Raw genomic sequence first — 18917 nt, 5'->3', positions numbered from 1 at the left:
ATATGTAGTGTGTGGGGGGGGTCCAGTCTCCCAGCTCATCCTACAGCAGCAAGAACAGTGGATACAACGTACGGTATCACAGCATCTTTATGAGCAGTGGTGGCAGCAGCATACGGAAATAAAATAAGACATCCCCTGAAAATAAAACTTAGCATATCTTTAGGACCAAAATTTAATATAAGACACTGTCTTATTTTCGGGGAAACATGGTAGTTCTGGGCTAGGTCTGACCTCTGCTCATGTGATTGTAACCAGATCACTCAGCCTCTTCCCTCTTTAGTCACCTGTGCTATGGGAACTAACAGACCATAGAAAAGCAAACCAAAGCACAAGTAATTGTGAAAATTGGAGAGGAGGGAGGAGGCAGAGAAACATGGGGCCTAGGTGCTGGATCTAATTACGTGACGCAGGGTTGAAAACAGCCCGACACCCCAGTATAAAAAAAGAAAAAAAAATACTCCCTAGACAACCCCTGGTTACCGTATGTAGCGAACACATGGAGCTGGACATGGTCAATCACTATCCACTATTAAGAGGTGAAAGCAACACAGTGGTCAGAATGTAACGTCAACCACTATGAACTAAGGTGACACCAACTCTAAGCATAGATTGACAGAGGAATATGCAACAGGAACCCTCTACTGTGTTATGTGAAGTGCTAGGAGGAAGGTAATGGCAGTGTAACAAAAGGGTTAACTCATGTAAATGACCACATAAGCTTTACCTTAACGGGTTAAAAGGGCTATTGTCCAAGCTTTTCCATAGCTAGTATGCATTTTACTAACAGCAGAGACTATACCCATGCTACCAGTGTATTCCAATGATACAAAGGAGAAAAGTTACTCTCTATCTTTTTAAACTTTATCCCACTATGGTCTGGGATTGGTGCAGTATATACTGTATACTTCATTATGTATCGCAGGTCGATAGAGCGTGTATAAATCCATTAATGAATTGTATCCATACAGTAGAGTTACTGACAAAGTGGGATCATTCACATGAGGATAACCTGCAGACTCCATAATGCACATCAATAGAAGGGAATGCATTCAAATAAATGAGAAAAACTAACAATACGGGGAACAAAAAAAAAGCACATCGGAAATCTGGATATATTTCTCCAGGATCTTATAGCTCTGCTGATCAAGAAGTCACTGCAAGCACGAACTATTGCTAGCTTTCCATGGCAACTGGCGTGAAGGCTTTCAGCTTGGGAATTGCTTGTTTTCCCTGTCAGCAGAAGAATTGGGATGCTTGTTCTCTTTATTGAACATACAGGAGTCATGCCAAAATCATACAGCTCCTCAATGACTTGTACCAGTCTCTACAGCTATACACAAGTGGAGCCTCCCATATACTCTGAATGATGCTGCTCAGCGATATCCCGCAGTGTTCAATACTGGACTGTGGAAAAAGACTTTAGAAAGCCATTGTACTAAAAGTATTTCTGTCCTAGGCAGGGAGCAGAGTCTCAGGACTAGGCAGCATTCGTACACGCTTGGTTTTTGATCCATAGAAACGTAATGCATTTCATCCGTATTCACATGCACTTAAAAAAATGAAATCAATCTAAGCCATTGAAAAAGGGCAGAAGAATACACATATGCAATTGTCAAAGCCTGTAGATACAGTTGATGTAGATGCCATTCATGTGCTGCCCATGTTTTACTCAGACATGTTAAAGGGGTTGTTCGGCATAAAATAAAACTTTAACACTAAGCTAAACCCTCTTCCCCTCCTAACTTCTAATTTACTCCCTGTATATGTATATTTACCCATATGCCCGAGGCCGCCCCAGCTCCTCTCTCCCCATAATACTCACCAACACTCACTTCCTCTTCTTCTGCTGGGCGTCGCTTCCTTCACAAGAAAGCAGGAGTAACAGAACGCTGGCAGAAGCAAAGAGAAGCAGTGGTCTATTGCACATGCACGGTAGGCCCGCTGCTCCTCTTCTGCCGGCGTTCTATTACACAGGCGCCAGCTCCAGCTCCCAGGTACGGAAAGAAGAGGGGACAGTGGCACCTAAAAGTTATCTCCAGGACGAGAAGACAGTTAAGTATGATGGGGTGGGGGTTGGGGGACTGAGGTAGTTAGCTAGGTAGGGCTAGTAGCCTGCAGGCTAGCTAGGGAAACAGGGTGGGATGTGAGGGAAGAAGTGAGGGGGGGGGGGATCTGAGTGAACTGCAATGCATCATGGTAGTTGTAGGATAAGACAGCAGGAAGCTACTCATGTAAACAAATGCAGAGGATACCAAGAGCTCCCAGAGAAAGCCAGAAAACACTGCTAAAGGTATTTGGGTGCACTTATTAACCCATTACTAGTAAAAACAGACCTTTTTAAAAATATTTTTTGCCCCCAAAAAAACATTTTAAGGCTAGGTACACATCTGCATATGGGTCCAGAGATGTGAACCTAGTCTAACGTTCAAGGGTATTTAAAAAAAAAAAAAAAACAAAACAAAAAAAAAAACACAAAATCGGTTCTATCTTGCTGTGGAAAACACTAATAGCACAATACGAATCAGGGCTTTAGAGTCACCTGGACAAACCAATGACTCCGAATCCTCTATTTTACTGGAGCCCGACTCAGGCTGCCGCTGACTTCTTCATAAATGAATCCTTTACCAATTCATTAAAGAGCTAGTGACTGAATACCTAAGAAAGCAAATAAGTAACACACCAAGCTTCTAATTAATAATAATTGCATATTATTATTAAAATAGAATTCGTTCATTTATTATGAAACTGGAGTCAGTAACTCATACTTCACAGCCATAGGCCAAATACCACCGACGTGTGAATAAGTCCTTTCACGCACAGCAGTGTTTTGGTCAGTTTGCATCAATGACTGCAAGCCAAAACCAGAAGCAGTCTGAAAACACAGAACAGGAACAATTCTTTCTATTATGCCTTACCTCTGTGCAGTCTCTATTACTGGTTTTGGCTTTCAATCAGTGATGCAAAACACTGACCCGACATGTGAATAAGGCCCAAGCCCTTATGCTGACATCAGTGCTAAAGTTTTCCATTACTCTGATTCATCAGAGAAAGACTCACCCCATCTGTATATGTATTCTACGGGCTTTACTTTATGACCCCTTACATCTCTATTTTCTAATTTTTGTATTGTTTTATTATAAATTATTAGATAGGTGCTTAGCAATTTCCATTACACAGGTATATTTTTGTTTTATGATTCAGTGCCCTGTTCACTCCAATTATATCCCCCCCCCCCCCAGAGGCGACTACACTTCCTTTAGACTCGGTTCACATCTGCGTTCGGTATTCCGTTTGGGGAATTCCCCCCAATGTAAACCTACACTCATTAGAAAGCAATTAGCTAAGAAACCACATGGACCCCCATAGACTATAATGGGGTCTGTTTGGTTTCTGTACGAAACATGCGGAGAGAAAAGTGCTGCTTAATTTGCCATGTGATTTGTGCGGACACCAAGCGGAAACCACACAGACCCCATTACAGTCTATGGGGCTGTGTGGTTTCTTAGGTAACCGCTCTTTAATGCACTCCGATTTCCGTTTGGGGAGTCTGCTTGGGGAGATACCGAACGCAGAGGTGAACCAGGCCTTATTGTTTGATTTTTATTTGTTTGTTTGTTTTTTTAACAAGGAGGTTAGAAATCTAATTTAAAATAAATAAATTAAAAATAAATAAATAAATAAAGAAGATTCAACAAAAAACTTTAAAATGGTGCAAATTTGTACCAGTCTTTAATCAAATGTATAACTGTGTGAAGGAGGTGGTATTTAGGGGTATGGCTTAAAGGGGTTGTCTGGGATAAAATTAAATCCCTACACTAATCTAAACATCCTTCCCCGTCTACTTTCTAAATAACATTATTTATCAAAAAATGGATATTTACTGATATCCCTGAGCCGTCATGTTACTGCCACAGGGACACTTGCTGGTTATCCAGTGACGATCCATTTCCAGAAATAGAAAATCACTACTACTCCCTTCCCCATCCACTCCATCATACTTACCTATCTTCTTCCTGCAGGATGACAACTCCTCAATCTGTGATGTCTGCCCACGCTATAGTCCCAGCGCTGCTCGGTGCACCCAATAATCCACCTCTACTGCGCAGGTATGGGAGCAGCATCAGAGATCTGTGCAGTAGCTGGAGATCATTGGCTAGAGAGCAGCGCTTGGTCTATACACGCGCCAGCAGTCAGAAAAGGAGGAAAACTGGAAGGAAGAGGGGTAAGCATATAATGGAGTCGATGGTTGAGCTGAGTAGGTAGGGAAGGGCTATTAGATGTGAGTGGGATAGTTAGAGAGACAGGGAGGGGGTGTACGGGTGGGAAAGAGTGAGGTGACATGGTAGATAGCATGGAAGGTAAATAGCAGGAAGCTGAACCAAGTAAACAAATGCAGAAGATACCAGGAGCTCCTAGAGACACTCAGAAATCACTCAAACCACTGCTAAAGTTATATTGGTGCATTTATTAACCAATTAAGAGCAATAACAGACCTTTTTTTAAACAAAAAAAACACTTTTGTCTGGAAAGTCGTATTACACAGTCAGATCTCAGCCCCTGAGGTGCCGATCAATGACAAACAATTTGATATCTGTCATTTACATCAGCCTTATGCTAACTGAATGGGGGAGGAATAATCCCCATGGAGTATCGGTGTCACTGTCCTGAATACACAGAGCAATTTGCATGTATGATGCGATCAAGTGTTTGCTCACTAGTCAGCTGATCGGCAGCTATTATCGGCAACAAGCATTGCTAGGTGTGCTTATAGCCATGAGTACCGGTCTGTCTGATAGGGCCTTTTTGATGTGAGTGAGCTTAGCACTGCGTTGATGTAGCGCCAATCTCCAACAACTCCCCTGCTCTCCTCTCATGCATGTAGTAAGGTGACATTGTTCACCCCATAACAGCCAATAGTGGTGCTCAGAGGCTCCCAAAGGCAGGCTAAGAATTAGACTTGTCCATCATTGTAAACCAAGCTGGTGTGCTGCAGAAGGATGATACCCAAGGTAACCAGATCTCAAAACGAGAAGCTCAGTTTCTAATCAGACAGTATTAACTAGATCTGCAATAATAAAAGATTTTATTTAACAGGAAAATCCCTTTAACAGTTATATTAGTTACTTTCCATTGCTCTTTTACTCTTTAACAGTGCAGTATGTTGCGGTATTCTATTGAATGAAACAAATCAAACCTATTAAATGGTCATTGAATTTTCAGACAACTTAGTCTTATTTGATAGCCAAGTGTCTCTGGACCAAAATATAATGAACATGATTTAAAAAATGTTGTAGTTTTCTGCCAGAAAAACCTCTCTAAAGTTCTTGCCACTAGGTATCTGTCTTCTTGCTAATTTGCTGTTCACTTTCTGTAAGGCTCCATGTATATGAACGTGAGCATTGTCAGCGTGCTAGCCACATTTTTCACAGCTAGCCCACTGACCCATTATATTGTAATGGCCCCATACACATGACCATGTATTATCACAGGCCCTTGTATGGATCATAAACCTGAGACAAAATTCAGGACAGGTCCTATACCTGCATGTTTTGGGGTCCTGAAAAAAAAAGTGAACGAGTTTGTAGAGACATGGACAACACATGGACATCATCCATGCTTTGTCTGTGCTATTCAAACACGGACCCGACACATGGTCATGTACATGTAGCCTTACTAAGTAAACACCTTCTTTTGAATCCAGCAGGCTTAAGACAGTAAATAGTTAGTAGAGGTTCTCTTCATAACCTCTACATGTCTAAACAATGTTTTTTCTGCCTACACACTGCATAGAGAGGATTCTGCAGCTTCAAATAACAGTGAGTGTCAGGAAAGTCTATGTACTTCAGACTGGTTGCTTGTGTTATTAGGCCTGGTTCACATCTTTGTTCGGTATTCCGTTCAGGGAATCCACTTGGGGACCCCTTCCCGAACGGAATGAAAGCACACGGACCCCAAAGACTATAATAGGGTCTGTGTGTTTTCCACGCGGAACATGCGGAGAGAAAAGTACTTCAGGAACTACTTTCCTCTCCTCTCCTCTCTTCATGACTCGTGCGGACACCACACAGACCCCATTTTAGTGCTTTCATTGCTCACTGCTTGTCAATGCATTTGGTATTCCGTTCAAGGGGTCCCCAAGCGGACTCCCCGAATGGAAGACCGAACACAGATTTGAACCAGGCCTTACTAATGAGATGTTAGTCATAGACAACAAGTAGCTTACCTCATTGTGCTCAGATTTTTCTTTTTCTGTGTAAAGGATCTTTTTAGATGCACCATAACCTGGATTTTAAGTCCAATGTCCCTGGATCTCCTAAATTACTTGCCTTTTCTCAGCTAATTGATTACCATTTTACAGTTTCTTCTAGCAAAATTATGTGTGAAGCAAACAGCTGTAATAATAATGGATAGGGAAGGAACGACCACTGCTCTGTATTGTATATGCATCAGAGACTAAAACACAGTGTGCTACCGCCATAATGGAGCTATTAGCCTAGAGATGAGCGAGTACTGTTCGGATCAGCCGATCCGAACAGCACGCTCGCATAGAAATGAATGGACGTAGCCGGCACGCGGGTGGTTAAGCGGCCGGCCGCCGTCAAAGCGGAAGTACCAGGTGCATCCATTCATTTCTATGGAGCGTACTGTTCGGATCAGCTGATCCGAACAGTACTCGCTCATCTCTAGTTTACAGTCATAGATGAGAGTACCCTGCAAGAACCTGCAGATATTTCAACTTTTGCTTTTAATAGTAATTTTAATAGTTAATGGGGGGAGAGCGAGAACTGATTCTAATACATCATAAAGAGTCCATAAGTCAAATCGCTATTGATCCATAATTTTAGTTGAAGTGGAAGCCATGATGACAGTGTAACAGAGCTTTAGCTGCAAATGGAACCTTTTGTTACATCTAGCTCTATGTCTACTAGCAATAAAAAACAAGAACTCTCACACCTCCAGAGAGAAAACAATACTAGCTAAATTCTTTTTGTATTCATTACAAACAGGAAACAGGTTGAAGAACCAAATAGGCCGCCCTGAGGTAAATCCAACAATAACAATAGCAAGAAACCTTTTCAATGTTAGGCCTGAAACAAGAATACGGTAGTCATTGATACCATTTTTAACGTCAATGTTTTCAGAAATATGTTCAAAGTTTACTTCCCTATACAAGTTTCAATTTGAGAAGTTTACTGCTCTTTTTTTAAGTAGCATATAAGGATGGGTTCACATGTATGAAATTTGCTGTGGATTCTGCTCCTTAATTCGTGGCAGATTCCACCCTGAATCTGCCTCCTGTTGTTTTCAATGGGAGACAGAGATCACAGTGGGATGCATTAAAAAAAAGTCAGAAATGGCACATCTTTGTCATAAAAAAGGCTTTTGCACCAAAGATGTGCCACAATTATTTCCATCTACATCTAGTAGATTCACTCCATTGACCATAGGCTTAAGTAGTCTGCAGATGATTCATTGGGGTCAAATTATTAAGCCTGGGGTTTCAATACTGGCAACCTATCCTTAATCTGGCCATACACATTAGATTTTTGTCTGCCATGAAAATACTGCGAATGTCTTTGTAACAGCAGACTTTAGTCTGTCAAAAATAATTTGGCTGTGCTGAATATTTTAACAAGCGGTCACCAAACTGGACTAAATCATGTGGGTTTTTTTGTTGCAGATTTTATTGTCCAATTACAGTGAATGTGACACAAGAGTCACCCTATACGATGTGGAGAGTGAAATCAGGGGTGAAAATCCACAGCATAAAAGCGAATGCTGAGTTATCATCTGACTGCAGGTCAATTTCCACTCTGAATTTTATGGCTTGGTAAACTAATCCACTGTGCTATTACAGCAAATGCTATGGATTTGCCACACTCACTTGTGGTGGCCATAAACTAAATTCCAATACATTTTTGTCCCCATTGGAGGAGTTTAGTTATGTGCACCTGACATCTGTGCAGGGAGTGGTAATTACAATGTGGCTGACCCAATACTTGGCCTGCAATAACGTGTGTCATGACACTACCAGTCACTGAATACTAAAATGTCGAATGGTAGCAAATAACAGGGTGCACAAGATCTTTAAAATAAGGAACACTATGGCGTAGATTTCTCATTGTATTTACACTAGTGTCGCTGGTAGTGACTGATGCACTGTGTATACTTCACATCAGAAATAAATCTATACCAATGGTTATAGGGTGGTTCTGCTTTATTATAAATAATTCTTAAACTGTTCCCAAGTCTTAACCCCTCGAGAGAGACTTGAAACATCCAAAATGTGCTGCTCTATGCTATTCCTGTAAGGCCTGGTACACATCTGTGTTCGGTATTCCGTTCGGGGAATCCGCTTGGGGACCCCCGTACTGAAACCTATACGTATTAAAAAGTGGTTAGCTAAGACTCTACACAGACCCCATAGACTATAATGGGGGTCTGTGTTGTTTCTACACAAAAAATGCGAATAGAAAAGTGCTGCTTGCAGTACTTTTCTCTCCACATGATTTGTGCAGACACCAAATGGAAATCACATGGACCCCATTATAGTCTATTTTTTATAGGTTAGTTTCTTAGCTAAACACTTTTTAATATGTATAGGTTTCCATTTGCGGGGGTCACCAAGCAGACTCCCCAAATGCAGATGTGAACTGGGCCAAACTCCCAGAGAAGAATGGGAGACACAGAAACAACACAGAATAGTTGAGTTACATTGTTTCCATAGTTTCACAGTTACAGCAACACTGTAGCAAAATGTAGCATCTACCCCTCTTCTCTGCTCTACAGTGGAGGAGGGGACAGATGACTGTGGCCATATTGTATATACCAGACACAGTGATGGATATTCAGTGTTGCCATCAATACTAGTGACTGAAATACAAATTCTAAGAGCTAAGTCATCAGATTTCCTGAGAATACATGGATGATCTAACTTGTGGAATATTTTCTACTGACGTGTATAGGGGGGGTTTCCACAAAGGACAGATATGCTGCGCATTCTCTGGTCATAGACAGGTGGAAAATACAAAAAGTATTAAAACAGCTCATTCACACACTGATGGAAATGAAGAAAGAAAGCAGAAACTGACTTGGATTTCTGTAAATCCACAGAATATCACCTTAGTCTGCATTTTTCAATGTGGATTCCATCCTTTGTATTACACAGAATGGATTCTGCAACAAACACACAGAAAATCCTCAACAAATCCACACAGGTAATACAAGTGGATATTCCTGCAGATTTACCACATCATCCATTGGTACGTGGGCAAGGGTCCTGAAGCCTTCAATTGCTGGGCCTTCAGTGGTTTCTGCAGTGATGGACAAGACCTAAACTACATGTAAGGCCTAAGGAGCTCCAACACCTTGGGGAGCCCGGGGGCTTCCACCTCCCTGTTCAGGATGGTTCTCACAACTGATGTGACATGTGATACATGTGTATGGCTCTCTGTACTAAAGGAGTCGCTGACATAGCTATTCCCATAGGCTTTAGTGCACCATGCTAGGCACCTTCATTTAACTGGCTGCAATAAGAGGTGAGGGTCCTATAGTGAGGAAGAGACCCCCGCACTTTGTCTAGTGGGATAAACCCTGAATGGCTCCAAATCCCACAACACAGCTCCTGTCTGTAGAGTATCATTGGCTTCAGGTTTCACCGCCGTACAGGGCACACACAGGGGCACAGCCAAACTTCTGCCACAGATGGGAGGAGTTACCTCTCCTGGCTAGGCTTACCTCTTTGACAGGAGGGAACTTCTTCTTGCACTCCATGGAGAGCCCCCGCAGGTCACTCTGCATGTTCTCCAGGAGCTTCTTGATGGCCTCGGGGCTGCTGGTGGAGGAGGACATGTTTCCAGATTACTGCTGGGTACCGCTATGGAGAAGCGGGACTAGAAGCTATCGCTGGTGCGGAGCTGGCGGCCACCCTTCCGTTCAGGCTCCTAGAACATGTCCCCGGCTGAGCACGGAGCTGTCAGCCCTTCGGCTCGGCCATCAGCCGGACTCCCAGAATCCCTCGCTCTCCGCACTGACACGTAACAGCCGCTTCCGTAAACATAGGCTAGAAGCTGGGAGAACATCCGCGCAGGCGCAGTGTGACATTCCCAGAGCCTGGTTAGCGTCATCTCCCAGTCACTATAGCGCCGTGTAGTCCTTGTGAGGAGGAGAGTCCGCGGCTGTCTATGCAGGTGTTATCATGTCAGCTGTCTTATAGTGTACCTATAGGTCTGAGGAGTGTAGTGTATCCATCCTTATATAGATATCTAGTATACATTATACGTTCTGTATTCACATAGCCACGGATCGTTGTTATTTTTCTACCCCCAAAGACTGCAGGGCTAGCTGTTCCAGATGAGTAAAGAAATCCCAATTCTTCCTATTATAAGAATGCATCGGACGAAACATTGTTTAGCTATAAATGGAAGTCTTGATGCTAGTGTGAACAATGACTTGGGGATCACCACATGGCAGGCTGCAGCAAAAAAAAAAAAAAAAAAAAGCGCTGTGGGAAAAACCAGCATTGTTTTTCACAGAAAGGGTCCATTCACATGGAGTAACGTGCCGCGTGATGTGGCACGTATACGGCATGTGAGACGGCGCGCCGTATACGCTCCTATTGATTTCAATGGGAGCCTGGATCGTATACACCGCGTTATTTTGCGGCCGTGAGTTTCCTCCGCGGACTTCCTGCTTCTATTATTCCTATAGGGAAACCGACAGCATTTCTGTAGGTAGAATTGAAATGTTGAGATTCCCAAAAAGCGCAACGGTTTTGGAAATCTCAGCGTTTCCTCTGTGCATATTTTCCTGCAATGTGTGGGTGGGATTCGATGGTATGGGCATATACGCCATGCGGGGCATCACTAGTGTTGCACTGCCATAGTGGTGTCCGTTGTTTGATCTTATAACATCGCTGTTAAGGAGGATGGATACAAACATAAAGGGTTGTGACTAGAGATGAGCGAGTACTGTTCGGATCAGCCGATCCGAACAGCATGCACGCATTGAAATGAATGGAAGCACCTGGTACTTCCGCTTTGACGCCGGCCGCTTAACCGCGTGCCGGCTACGTCCATTCATTTCAATGCGTGCGTGCTGTTCGGATTGGCTGATCCGAACAGTACTCGCTCATCTCTAGTTGTGATAGATCTGAACAATGGACTTTGATGCCAGTGTGCAAGACTTACACTAGACATGTACAGTACTCTGTGAAATCCTTCTTTCAAGATATTTATAACGCACCAACATATTTATTGCACTGCACACATATTGTCATTACACACATCAGTCTATATTCCCAGTGGTGAATACCGCAGGAATAACTGCAAGGAAAGCCAATTCAGGCTAGGTTTATATCTGTGTTGGAGTCTCCGCAGGTAGATTCCTACACAGAGGACTATTCTCTCCACTGGTTTCAGAGAACGGGCTTGGAGTAGCACCTGTGTAAGGCCGAGTTCACATGAGGTTTTTTGGACTGGATTTTGACGTGGGAATCCACCTCAGAATCCGATCCAAAAAACACCACCCTCGGCTAGCGCAACTGTTGCGGCATTCTGCCCCGGATTAGACCCAAATGAATGGGCCTAGTCGGGAGGGAGTGTCACACCGCAGCCAGAAAGTACAGCTCATAGCGGTTTCTTTCTGCTCGCAGTAAAAGGAGGTGAACGACTCCCATTGAAGTCAATGAGAGGCGTTTTTTTGAGGCAGATTCCATGTCGAAATCCAGTCCAAAAAACCCAGTGTGAACCCAGCCTTACATGAAGAATACATGAGGGTAGGGAAGGGTCATTTTAAATAGTAAGGGTAAGTTCACACGGGGTATTTTGGACTGGAGGCCGCCTCAAGTTCCGATCCAAAATACGGGTACGAGCAAGAACAGCTCTCAATACTGAAGCAAAGAGAAGAAATAAAGAGATGCAGAAGTTCACAGAAAGGAGACATTTGTTAATAAACTATATTACACAATGTATGTTCCTATCACAAAATAGAAAATGGAAAGATAGGCGTAGAAGATGGCCGATATAGTTGTATCCAGTGACTCACAGGCGATGTGTTCTCTGATTAGAGCACTTCACATTGCTTTTCTTTTCCTTATGGCTCAGACCAGTATGACAACTTTTCCCAAACATGGTTAAACTTGCCTATGTCCACCTTAAGAAATAAAAAAGGTATTAGGGTCAGTTCACACGTGAACTGCCCATGCAGGTTTTGACACCGAGAGAGACGCATGAGCATGTCGTTTCTTTTCTCCGCTAGCGGCAGCCCGCCGCTAGCAGAAAAAAAAAGCCCGGTGGTCTACATAGACCACCATTGTAAAGGGGCGGATTTTGAAGCGAAATCCGCTGTCAAAATCCACCCCTTTGCCTACGTGTGAACTAGCCCTTAAAGAGGACACTACGTCCAACACATCCAGCATTTTACATAAATAATAGCTCCTGCACCACTGATTCTGGCACAGTTGGAATTTTTTCTCTACTTTCCACCATTCCTGAGTAATCAATACTGTTATTTTGGTCCCTGATACGCTACGTATTGTCAGGTGGGCAGAGTCAAATAGGAGCAGACATATGGTATGATTCTGAGCTCGGATACTGGATTGGAGCTCTGAATCTTACCCCTTACATGACTGCTTTTCTGACAATACAGAAACTAAATAGCACATCAGGCACAAGGAGGACTCTTCTCTCCATTATAGTCTATGGGGTGTCCTCAGTTAACTACTTTTAAAGAGCCGAAAGCTAGTATGAACCTAGCGCAGTGATGGCAAACCTTTTTGAGACCGAGTGCCCAAACTGCAACCCAAAACCCAATAAATTATCGCGGAGTGCCAACACGGCAATTTAATCTTAAAACTCTGTGGATCCACAATTGCAGACCCACACATTACAGTTGTGTGAATGGGGGAATGGGGCTTTACAGAGCTTGTACTAAAAGGTAAAGGTCTGTGCATTTGGTACTTTTGAACAATTAATGTTCACTACTTACATCGCACAGAATATGTTTTACTAGCTAGTACCCGCGACTTCGTCTGCGGTGATTGTAGAAGTGGGTAAATACAGGCGTGGGTAAGGTTTGCGTACTGTGTATAAGGTATGGGATATGAAATGTAAGTTTGTATCTTGTTTTTGCTGTAATTCAGAGAATACGTGAGACTTTTGTGTTGAAGTTAATTTGTATTTGAGCTGCTATACGGTGTTGTGAGAAACTTTACATAGTGACTTTGGGACAGAAGTATTTGAAGTTAACCCTTTCCCGCCGATGGCATTTTTTGATTTTCGTTTTTGACTCCCCTCCTTCTAAAACCCATAACTTTTTTATTTCTCCGCTCCCAGAGTCATATGAGGTCTTAATTTTTCCTGGGACAAATTTTTCTTCATGATGCCACCATTATTTATTCTATATAATGTACTGGGAAGCAGGGAAAAAATTCAGAATGGGGTGGATTTGAAGAAAAAATGCATTTCTGCGACTTTCTTACGGGCTTTGGTTTTACAGCGTTCACTGTTCAACCAAAATGACATGTCCCCTGTATTCTGTGTTTCGTTAAGATGCCGGGGATATCAAATTTATATGGTTTTATTTACATTTTGACCCCTTAAAAAAATCCAAAACTGTGTTAAAAAAATTTTTTTTTGAAAAGTAGTCATATTCTGACAGCCGTAACTTTTTTTTTACGTGCGTGTACGGGGATGTATAGGGCGTCTTTTTTTGCGGGACCGGGTGTACTTTGTAGTTCTACCATTTTCAGGAAATGTTATTGCTTTGATCACTTTTTATTCAAATTTTTATCAGAATCAAAACAGTGAAAAAACGGCGGTTTGGCACTTTTGACCATTTTTCCCGCTACGGCGTTTACCGAACAGGAAAAATATTTGTATAGCTTTGTAGAGCGGGCGATTTCGGACGCGGGGATACCTAACATGTATGTGTTTCACAGTTTTTAACTACTTTATACAGTCCTATGAAAAAGTTTGGGCACCCCTATTAATCTTAATCATTTTTAGTTCTAAATATTTTGGTGTTTATAACAGCCATTTCAGTTTGATATATCTAATAACTGATGGACACAGTAATATTTCAGGATTGAAATGAGGTTTATTGTACAGAAAATGTGCAATATGCATTAAACCAAAATTTGACCGGTGCAAAAGTATGGGCACCTCAACAGAAAAGTGACATTAATATTTAGTAGATCCTCCTTTTGCAAAGATAACAGCCTCTAGTCGCTTCCTGTAGCTTTTAATCAGTTCCTGGATCCTGGATAAAGGTATTTTGGACAAACAATTCAAGTTCAGTTAAGTTAGATGGTCGCCGAGCATGGACAGCCCGCTTCAAATCATCCCACAGATGTTCAATGATATTCAGGTCTGGGGACTGGGATGGCCATTCCAGAACATTGTAATTGTTCCTCTGCATGAATGCCTGAGGATTTGGAGCGGTGTTTTGGATCATTGTCTTGCTGAAATATCCATCCCCGGCGTAACTTCAACTTCGTCACTGATTCTTGAACATTATTCTCAAGAATCTGCTGATACTGAGTGGAATCCATGCGACTCTCAACTTTAACAAGATTCCCGATGCCGGCATTGGCCACACAGCCCCAAAGCATGATGGAACCTCCACCAAATTTTACAGTAGCATGTGTTTTTCTTGGAATGCTGTTTCTTTTTGGACGCCATGCATAACGCCTTTTTTTATAACCAAACAACTCAATTTTTGTTTCCAAAATGAAGCTGCCTTGTCCAAATGTGCTTTTTCATACCTCAGGCAACTCTATTTGTGGCGTACGTGCAGAAACGGCTTCTTTCTCATCACTCTCCCATACAGCTTCTATTTGTGCAAAGTGCGCTGTATAGTTGACCGATGCACAGTGACACCATCTGCAGCAAGATGATGCTGCAGCTCTTTGGAGGTGGTCTGTGGATTGTCCTTGACTGTTCTCACCATTCTTCTTCTCTGCCTTTCTGATATTTTTCTTGGCCTGCCACTTCTGGGCTTAACAAGAACTGTCCCTGTGGTCTTCCATTTCCTTACTATGTTCCTCACAGTGGAAACTGACAGGTTAAATCTCTGAGACAACTTTTTGTATCCTTCCCCTGAACAACTATGTTGAACAATCTTTGTTTTCAGATCATTTGAGAGTTGTTTTGAGTAGCCCATGATGCCACTCTTCAGAGGAGATTCAAATAGGAGATCAACTTGCAATTGGCCACCTTAAATACCTTTTCTCATGATTGGATACACCTGGCTATGAAGTTCAAAGCTCACTGAGGTTACAAAACCAATTTTGTGCTTCAGTAAGTCAGTAAAAAGTAGTTAGGGGAATTAAAATCAATAAAATGATAAGGGTGCCCATACTTTTGCACCGGTCAAATTTTGGTTTAATGCATATTGCACATTTTCTGTTAGTACAATAAACCTCATTTCAATCCTGAAATATTACTGTGTCCATCAGTTATTAGATATATCAAACTGAAATGGCTGTTGCAAACACCAAAATATTTAGAACAAAAAAATGATTAAGATTAATAGGGGTGCCCAAACTTTTTCATAGGACTGTATGTGTTCTAGGGAAAGGGGGGGTGATTTGAATTTTTAATCCTTTTTATTTTTTTTTAAACTTTTTTTTTTTGCATTTATTAGACCGCCTAGGGGTATTGACATGGGTGGGCGGTGTCCCGGATTGTCAGAGCGGTGGGGGTCGGCAAACATGGCTGCTCCGGAGCGTTAAAGAGAGCCTCCTGGAGTATCGTTAAGGTGAGGGGCAAAGTGGTAAAGTATATGTATATGAGATTGTGTGGGGTTAGGGGCTAGGCTGTAGAGGGCAATATGAATTTTGTGGCTTGCTATGGTCCAAAGTGTGTGAGATTGCAGAGATGGTGGTGTGAGTTCGGGTTTTGTGGGGGTCCTGGCACAAACGTATGTGCGCTATTGTGACAAAAAGTAGCCTATTGCGCAATCGGGTGTATTAACTATGTTTGTGGAAACTTTCAGCCAAATCGGTCGAGCGGGTTTTGCGTGATTGAGGAACAAACATCCAAACCCACAAACTCACAAACTTATTAATAGGATAGTAAATGTGCAATGTTATTACATCCTGTACTAATATCATGTCTGCTATAAAACAGATATTGTGTGATATAAATAGTAAGGGGACCACACACAGGACAATCTGCCCTGCAGTAGCCCCCACACACAGTGTAATCTCACCCGCAGTGGCCCCCACACACAGTACAATCTGCCCTGCAGTGGCCTCCACACAGTACAATCTGCCCCGCAGTGGCCTCCACACACAGTACAACCTGCCCCACAATGGCCCCCACACACAGTGTAATCTGCCCCGCAGTGGCCCCCACACACAGTACAATCTGCCCCACAATGGCCCCCACACATACAATCTGCCCCGCAGTGGCCCCCACAAAAGAGTATACACCTGTATATTCCACAGTAGCCCCCCTCCCCACACAGTATTAAATGCTCCACAGTATCCCTTCTCCCCACACAGTATTAAATCCTGCAAAGTAGTTCCCTCTCCCCACACAATATGAAATGGTCCACAGTAGTCCCTCTCCCCAAATAGTACACATGCAAATATACTTACCTGAAGAGCCACCGGGCATCCTTTCTCCTGTTCACTGCAGGCACTGATGACTTATGCTGTGTGGTTTTGAGTCTCCCGGATCCATCTTTGATAAGGGCAAGCAAGTATTAGGATTTGCCCTTTTGTCATAGACTATACGGAACAGGGATATTCTGATAGCACATGCGTTGCATGTTTGTTGTAAACCTGTGAGCCATCTTTGTTAAGGGTAGGTGGGCTCTTCCTTCTGCTCTTTTACTACATATTATGCTGTATGAATACAATCTTATAGACTATTAGCGGTTTTTCTCTTTTCAGGCGGAAATTTGCATTGAAGCATGTATAACAGTTATCTTCTTTCTTCCTTTCTTCAATGATGATTTTTTCCTATTGGAGTTTTATTTCAAAGTTGTTCCCATATAAAAAAAATTTCAATTGTAGCACTTATCTTTCTGGTGAATGCAAAATATATATATTTTTTTAATAAGATATGTACAACATCATTGTGGATTCTAAGATCACTCATATGGGTGAAAACATATATTTTATTGTTGTTTTTATTCATATTATCATCAGTTTAGTACATCTTTGTATTGCTCCATTTGGGGCTTCAGGTGTTTCTGATTTAATTCGGATAGCCTGAGGCCTTTATAATGGAGGTTTATGTGGTATTGTGTCAGGCTACGACTAAGAGGATCATTTATCCTCGAAACGTGTCAGTGGATAGTTCCTGATATGACTTGTACTAATGGAAAGATGCGATGATGTATGGCTTTTTAACGTCTGAAAATAAAAGCTAAGTTTTAAAGAAAACGTCACGTTTGGTGCTGGATACCGTTTGTATACTGATGACTTACGTCATCACACTCGCGCCGATGCAGAGGTCACACTCTACCGTAACACGTAGCCTACACTGACAGCTTTCTGTTATGTCAGTCCAGGTAGCTGCAACGGGGCTAAGGAATAGCAGTAGGGAATCTCGCCCTGCACTACTCCCACTAGCTATCCCGGTCCCTGCCTCACGGGTGTGGGTCGGCTGTTCTCAGGCTAAGCCTGACCCCGACAGCTCCTCTCTCACTGATACCGTAGGCCTAGAGGAAAGTGGGAGAAGGAATGCCCTATAAGAACTCTAGGGACTGGAGACTAAAGGGGGTCACCCCTAACGAACAAGTGAAGCTGCTACTGACAGGGACTGACAAGGGTGTGCGCTGACTAACAATACAAGCAGCACACAGGAAAAATGTGGGAAAGGATTCCCCCAAACCAATATGGGAAGGTACCTTACACTAGGAAACAAACACAGGGAAACGGAGTAGAAATCAAAGGATAAGGCAATTCACTCACACAGTCAATTATACACAGAGGGAGGATTGGTGAACACAGAAGGGAAAACTCACACACCAACTAGTTCACCAAACCTCCCAAAAACCAACCACGGAACTTCCTCTATCCCAGATCACCACCTACTCCTCCTGCTAAGGCCTAGCACTGTAAAAGAGACACTCAGCACAGAACCATGGGAGGCATGGGTTTAAATACAGAGTAGACCACTCCTCCCAGGTGCAAATGGGAGGACAGACTAATCAACCAGGAAATAAAGCTGCCTACCAGCAGTGCGCGCGTGCAAGTCAGAAGGTGTGCACCAATACCCACGACAGGACAACCCCGCAGCGCCAGGATGCCACCCCAGACACTGCGCAGCCAAAAACTCCCCAGGTAAGAAAAATAGAAAGCAATGAACCTAAATACTCCTAACACTTTCAGCTGAAAGCAGCGATCACTCACTAATGGGGAGTCCTGTACCGGATTTCCCGTTAGTACAGAAGGGGCTCTGCGTGCGCTCTCTGGCACGCATGCCATAGGTTCGCCATCACTGACCTAGCGTAAGAAATATTGAAACACAGAAAATATAGACTATTGTGAATTGCATTACTGCTGAATTTACCATACACATAAATATAGGGATTTTAGTATACATTTTGATTTAAATTGTATGTGTCCATCTGCCTTGTTAGAGGAGGCGTTAGGAATGCTTTTCCCCCCCCCCCCCCCAAGTACTCATCCATAGACTAATACTGGGGGGCATTCCTCACAGCTTGGTGTCATGGATAAGCGGTAAGGAATTTCCCCTTCGACAGTACATGGCTATTTATGGGTACTGGGTTCCTCACAGCTCAGCTAGACTGTCAGAGACGCCTTTCTGACAGTGGGCAGAAATTGATAATGGCATCTCTAGCCCCGGGGCACATAACAGGAAAGCCAACATTAATACGTTGGTGAGAATAACTACTCCCCTTCCTAGCATACATTTTAATGATATCCTTTAGTAAGTCTA

At 42.8% G+C, this 18917-nt stretch overlaps 1 protein-coding gene across 2 annotated transcripts in view; it reads right to left on the bottom strand.

The window, feature by feature from the left end:
- Nucleotides 1–10039, bottom strand: part of MON2 (MON2 regulator of endosome-to-Golgi trafficking) — an 88558-nt gene extending 78519 nt beyond the window's left edge. For both annotated transcript variants that reach the window (XM_075274512.1, XM_075274513.1), the window contains exon 1: nucleotides 9739–10039. In XM_075274512.1, coding sequence (XP_075130613.1) covers nucleotides 9739–9852 — 114 coding nt within the window. In that variant the 5' untranslated portion in view covers nucleotides 9853–10039. The remainder of the gene's footprint in view (nucleotides 1–9738) is intronic.
- Between the last annotated feature and the right edge of the window lie 8878 nt (nucleotides 10040–18917).

This window comes from Leptodactylus fuscus, chromosome 5 (genome assembly GCF_031893055.1).
Source record: "Leptodactylus fuscus isolate aLepFus1 chromosome 5, aLepFus1.hap2, whole genome shotgun sequence".
Taxonomy (NCBI): domain Eukaryota; kingdom Metazoa; phylum Chordata; class Amphibia; order Anura; family Leptodactylidae; genus Leptodactylus; species Leptodactylus fuscus.
Note: the sequence above shows the minus strand (reverse complement) of the source record. Positions and strands in the feature narration are given on the sequence as shown.